Source organism: Vicia villosa, linkage group LG7, assembly GCF_029867415.1.
Source record: "Vicia villosa cultivar HV-30 ecotype Madison, WI linkage group LG7, Vvil1.0, whole genome shotgun sequence".
Lineage (NCBI taxonomy): Eukaryota > Viridiplantae > Streptophyta > Magnoliopsida > Fabales > Fabaceae > Vicia > Vicia villosa.
This window is the reverse complement of record NC_081186.1, coordinates 95,927,938-95,932,723: the sequence shown is the minus strand read 5'-3', so window position 1 is coordinate 95,932,723 and position 4,786 is coordinate 95,927,938. Positions and strand designations below refer to the sequence as shown.

Below are 4,786 nucleotides of genomic sequence, written 5' to 3'. Positions count from 1 at the left end.
AACATAGCAGTTAATTTAAATTTCATTATAATAATTATAATTATTTTGATTAATTTTTTGTGTAAAGTTTAATTTAAATATATGAAAAGAATTCTGAAATCCAATTAGTTTTATTAAACTATGAAACTTGATTTTGAAACGTTAATAATGCAATCGCACGTTGTGCGTTTTTTCCATAAGAGAAAAAATTGGCACCATATACCAAAATGAGAATAATAAGCACCGCGTATTCCAAGTCATACTGATACACTCAAGTCTTTCAATTTTGTCTTATTCTTCTTCTCATTCCCATTTTGTTTTTCAATGTGAGAAGTTAATAATAACAAGCTGAGTTTCATTACCTTGACAGAGAAAAAAATGAAGATAATGAGTATGCTTAAGTTAGTTACAGTACTCTTTGTTGTGGTGTTGCAGTTGTTTTTGAATGGAGCTGTTGGTTGCTTAGAGAATGAGAGAAAAGCTCTCCTTCAGTTGAAGGCCAGCCTTGTGTTGGATGACACTTCCTTGTTGACTACATGGGATGGTAAGAGTGATGATTGCTGTGCATGGGAAGGAATCCGCTGTAACAATCAAACTGGCCATGTTGAGATGTTTCATCTAAATCCTCCTCAGTTTGGTTATTTTCCAGGCAAGATCAACACATCACTGATGGAGTTGAGACATTTAAAATATTTGAACATTAGTGGGAGTGGGCTTCCAAACAGTATTTTTTCAGAATTATTTGGTTCTCTTACCAACTTGAGATTCCTTGACCTCCGTGCTTCATTTCTTGTGGGAAGAATTCCAAATGATCTTGCTCATCTTTCTCACCTGCAATATCTTGATCTTTCACATAATGACCTGGAGGGTACAATCCCTCATCAACTTGGAAATCTCTCTCATTTGCAGTACCTTGATCTTTCATGGAACAATCTTGTTGGAACCATTCCTCACCAACTTGGAAGCCTTTCAAAGTTGCAGGAGCTTAATCTTAGAGACAATTACAGACTCAAATTTGAAGATAAGAATAACCATGTTGGAGGTCAGTGGCTTTCTAATCTCACTCTTTTAACCCATATTGACTTGAGTGGCATACCCAATCTCAATTCTTCTCCTCTCTGGTTACAAACGATTGCCAAGCTTCCTAAAATACGAGAATTGAAGTTATCTTATTGCGACCTTTCTGATCTTTACCTCCATTCTCTGTCCCATTCACGGTTCAACTTTTCTACTTCTCTTGCCATCCTTGACCTTTCACAAAATACCTTTCCATCTTCCAAAATATTTGAATGGGTGTTTAATGCCACCTCTAACTTAATTGACCTTGATCTTAGCGATAACAAATTCAATGACACCATTCCATATGATTTTGGCAACATACAAAACCCTCTTCAACGGCTCGACTTATCGGCAAATGAACTACAAGGTGGAGTTCCAGAATCTATTAGACATATATGTATGTTACACTCATTGGATCTTGATCTCACTGACTTGAATGAAGACATTTCAACCATTCTACACAAATTGTCGGGCTGTGCAAGATACTCACTCCAACATTTGAGTTTAGCTTCCAACCAAATTACTGGAACATTGCCTAATCTTTCAATATTCCCATCTCTAATAACAATCGACCTTTCAAATAATATGTTAAGTGGTAAGGTGCCATATGGAATTCCAAAGTCATTGGAGTCTTTGATATTTAGTTCAAACTCTTTAGAAGGTGGAATTCCTAAATCATTTGGTAACCTATGTTCATTAAAATCACTAGATTTGTCAACTAACAAGCTGAGTGAAGATCTTTCAGTGATACTACATAATTTATCTTTTGGGTGTGCAAAAGATTCACTTCAAGAATTATACTTGGATAGCAACCAAATTACTGGCAAAGTACCCATCATGGCAAGGTTCTCATCATTAGTGAAGTTGAACTTTGAACACAACATTTTAGAAGGTGAGATCACTGACACTCATTTTAACAACATGTCCATGTTAAAGGAATTAAACTTGAATGACAATTCATTGTCAGTGATATTCAGTGAAAATTGGGTCCCAACTTTTCAATTGTTTAACTTACGTTTAAGGTCTTGTATTGTTGGGTATAGTTTTCCAAAATGGTTGCAAAGTCAAAAACATCTTGAACAGGTGGACATTTCCAATGCGGGAATCTCAGGTGTAGTTCCAATGTGGTTTTGGACTCAAGCCACAAATATAGCAATCATGAACTTTTCCTACAATAATCTTACTGGCTCAATTCCAAATTTGCGCACAAGAATTTCTGAAGGTTGCCAAGTAATTCTGGAATCAAATAAATTTGAAGGTTTAATACCTTTGTTTTTTCGTAGTGCGTCATTGCTTCAGTTGTCGAAGAACAAATTTTCTGAAACTCCTATGTTCTTATGCGTTAACATTACAACTGATAGATTGACGACAATAGACATATCCAAGAATCAATTATCAGGGCAACTTCCTGATTGTTGGAGCAACATGGAAGCATTGGACAATCTAGATTTGAGTGATAATACTCTCTCAGGTGAAGTTCCTTCCTCAATGGGATCATTACTTCAACTTAAGGTATTAATATTGCGAAACAATAGCTTCACTGGGAAGTTGCCTCTCTCCTTGAAAAATTGCACAGAACTAATCATGCTAGATGTTGGAAAGAACAAATTCTCGGGACCAATACCGTATTGGTTAGGACAACAATTGCAAATGTTAAGCTTACGAAGGAATCGATTTTATGGAAATCTTCCGCGGAGTCTCTGTTACTTAACAAACATTCAGTTGTTGGACCTCTCTGAAAACAATCTGTCAGGACAAATTTTCAAATGCATAAAGAATTTTTCTGCAATGTCTCCAAATTTTTTCTATACTAGTCCCATAGACTCTGGTTTACTTTACCCAGTTGATTCTGGAGATATTTTGGATGGTTTTAATTTGAATGCATTGTTGATGTGGAAAGGTGAAGAACGATTGTTCAAGAATAATGAGCTTATTTTGAGGAGCATTGATCTTTCAAGCAATCAATTGATAGGAGACATTCCAAAGGAAATAGGAAACTTGGTAGAATTGGTGTCACTGAATTTATCAAACAACAATTTGACAGGAGAAATTACTTCAGAGATTGGAAGGTTAACATCACTTGAATTTCTTGACTTGTCAAGAAATCATTTCTATGGTTTAATTCCCCCTTCTTTAACTCAAATTGATCGCTTGTCCATGTTGAATTTATCTGATAACAATCTTTCTGGAAGAATTCCTATTGGCACGCAATTACAAAGTTTCGATGCATCAAGTTATGATGGGAATGCTGATCTTTGCGGAAAACCTCTTGACAAAAATTGTCCAGGAGATGAAAAAGTTACACCTCAGAAACCAGAGACAAATGAAGAAAGTAGTTCAGGAGATAAAAAACCAATTTATTTGAGCGTGGCACTGGGATTTATTACAGGATACGGAGGACTTTGGGGATCATTGTTTCTCATCAGGACTTGGAGACATACATATGTCTTGTTCTTGAACAACACAGTTGACACGATGTACGTATTTATGATGCTGAATGGAATTAAATTTCAAAGGTGGCTTAGAAGTTTGCAGGTAATCTTTTTCTTTTCCTTCTTTGTTCATATAATTTTTGTTAAATATGTGAAGTTTGAGCTTACAATAAAATTGTTTCATCAAAATAAAAGATATTTTTCTGAACAAATTTTTTTTTCCAAATTTAAGATTGATTGAAGACTTGAAGCATTTTAGCCAGAAAATTTAAATATAAACAAGAATAATGAAAATTCATGATATATTAAGACACATCCTTTGATCTGTTTGTAATTTGTACAGGAAAAGTTTGTCTAAGCATATCTAATTGAAGCATTTGCATCTCTGTTGAAGAAAGATAGCAGCTGATGAGACAAAAATAAAGGAATTCAAAGTTCTCTGTTTCAAAACCAGTTTGTGAAGCATATATGTTGTAAGATTGATATTGTTATTCTAAACATGTTTTATAATATAGTTATTGACATACTGTAATGATGCTAGTGCTACTCTTAGAGCTACTTTACTTTTCCAATATAGTTGTATTAAAGTTATTTAAAGAATAAGTAGAACTTGAAGTTTCCAAATACTGGATTGGAGTAAAAAAATAATAATAATATTATTATTAATAATAATAATAATAATAATAATAATAATAATTAAATAAAATGGGGAGTAAAGTATTATATATTATGAAATAATAAGGATTATGGAAGCTTGAATAAGACATGAAATAAGCTTGATAAAAATTAAATAAATGTGGTATATGATTAGAAATTTACAGCTATATGGTAACTCAAATAGGGACGATGCATTTTGCTCACTGAATTTGGTGATTTTCGTCACACCCTTTCATTTATTACTTGAACTTTTTGAGTTCAATAAGATCCAGTTGATGTGTGTAAAGGCTGGAAAATTTAGTATAAAAAAAAGAAATTTCTTAACCCACCTCCTAACCTTCTTCATTACCTCTGGCAAATTTACAAAAATACCCCTTGTTTTGGAAGTTCATTTCCGAAAACGTATTTTTATTAGAAAAAAATGTGTTTTCGGAAATGCATCTCCGAAAAGGGGGAATATTTTAATGAAAAATATTGATTTCAGAGATGCTTCTCCGAAATAAAGTTGTTTTTCAGAAAATTGACGTATTCGGAAGTGCATCTCCGAATTCACCCGCCTTGGAGGAATTCGGAAATGCACTTCCGAAATAAGGTCTGAACAGAAGAAAAATAACAAACAAGAACAATTCGCTTTATTTAATCGGATGAAGATTACATCG

The 4,786-nt window shown here is 33.7% G+C and overlaps 1 protein-coding gene across 1 annotated transcript; it reads left to right on the top strand.

The window, feature by feature from the left end:
• Positions 1–248: 248 nt before the first annotated feature.
• On the top strand, positions 249–4,067 carry LOC131616006 (receptor-like protein EIX2). The gene is made up of 2 exons (XM_058887216.1): positions 249–3,573; positions 3,814–4,067. The coding sequence occupies exons 1-2, from the start codon at positions 358–360 to the stop codon at positions 3,826–3,828; spliced, it is 3,231 nt and encodes a 1,076-aa protein (XP_058743199.1). The 5' UTR covers positions 249–357; the 3' UTR covers positions 3,829–4,067.
• The last annotated feature ends 719 nt before the right edge of the window (positions 4,068–4,786 follow it).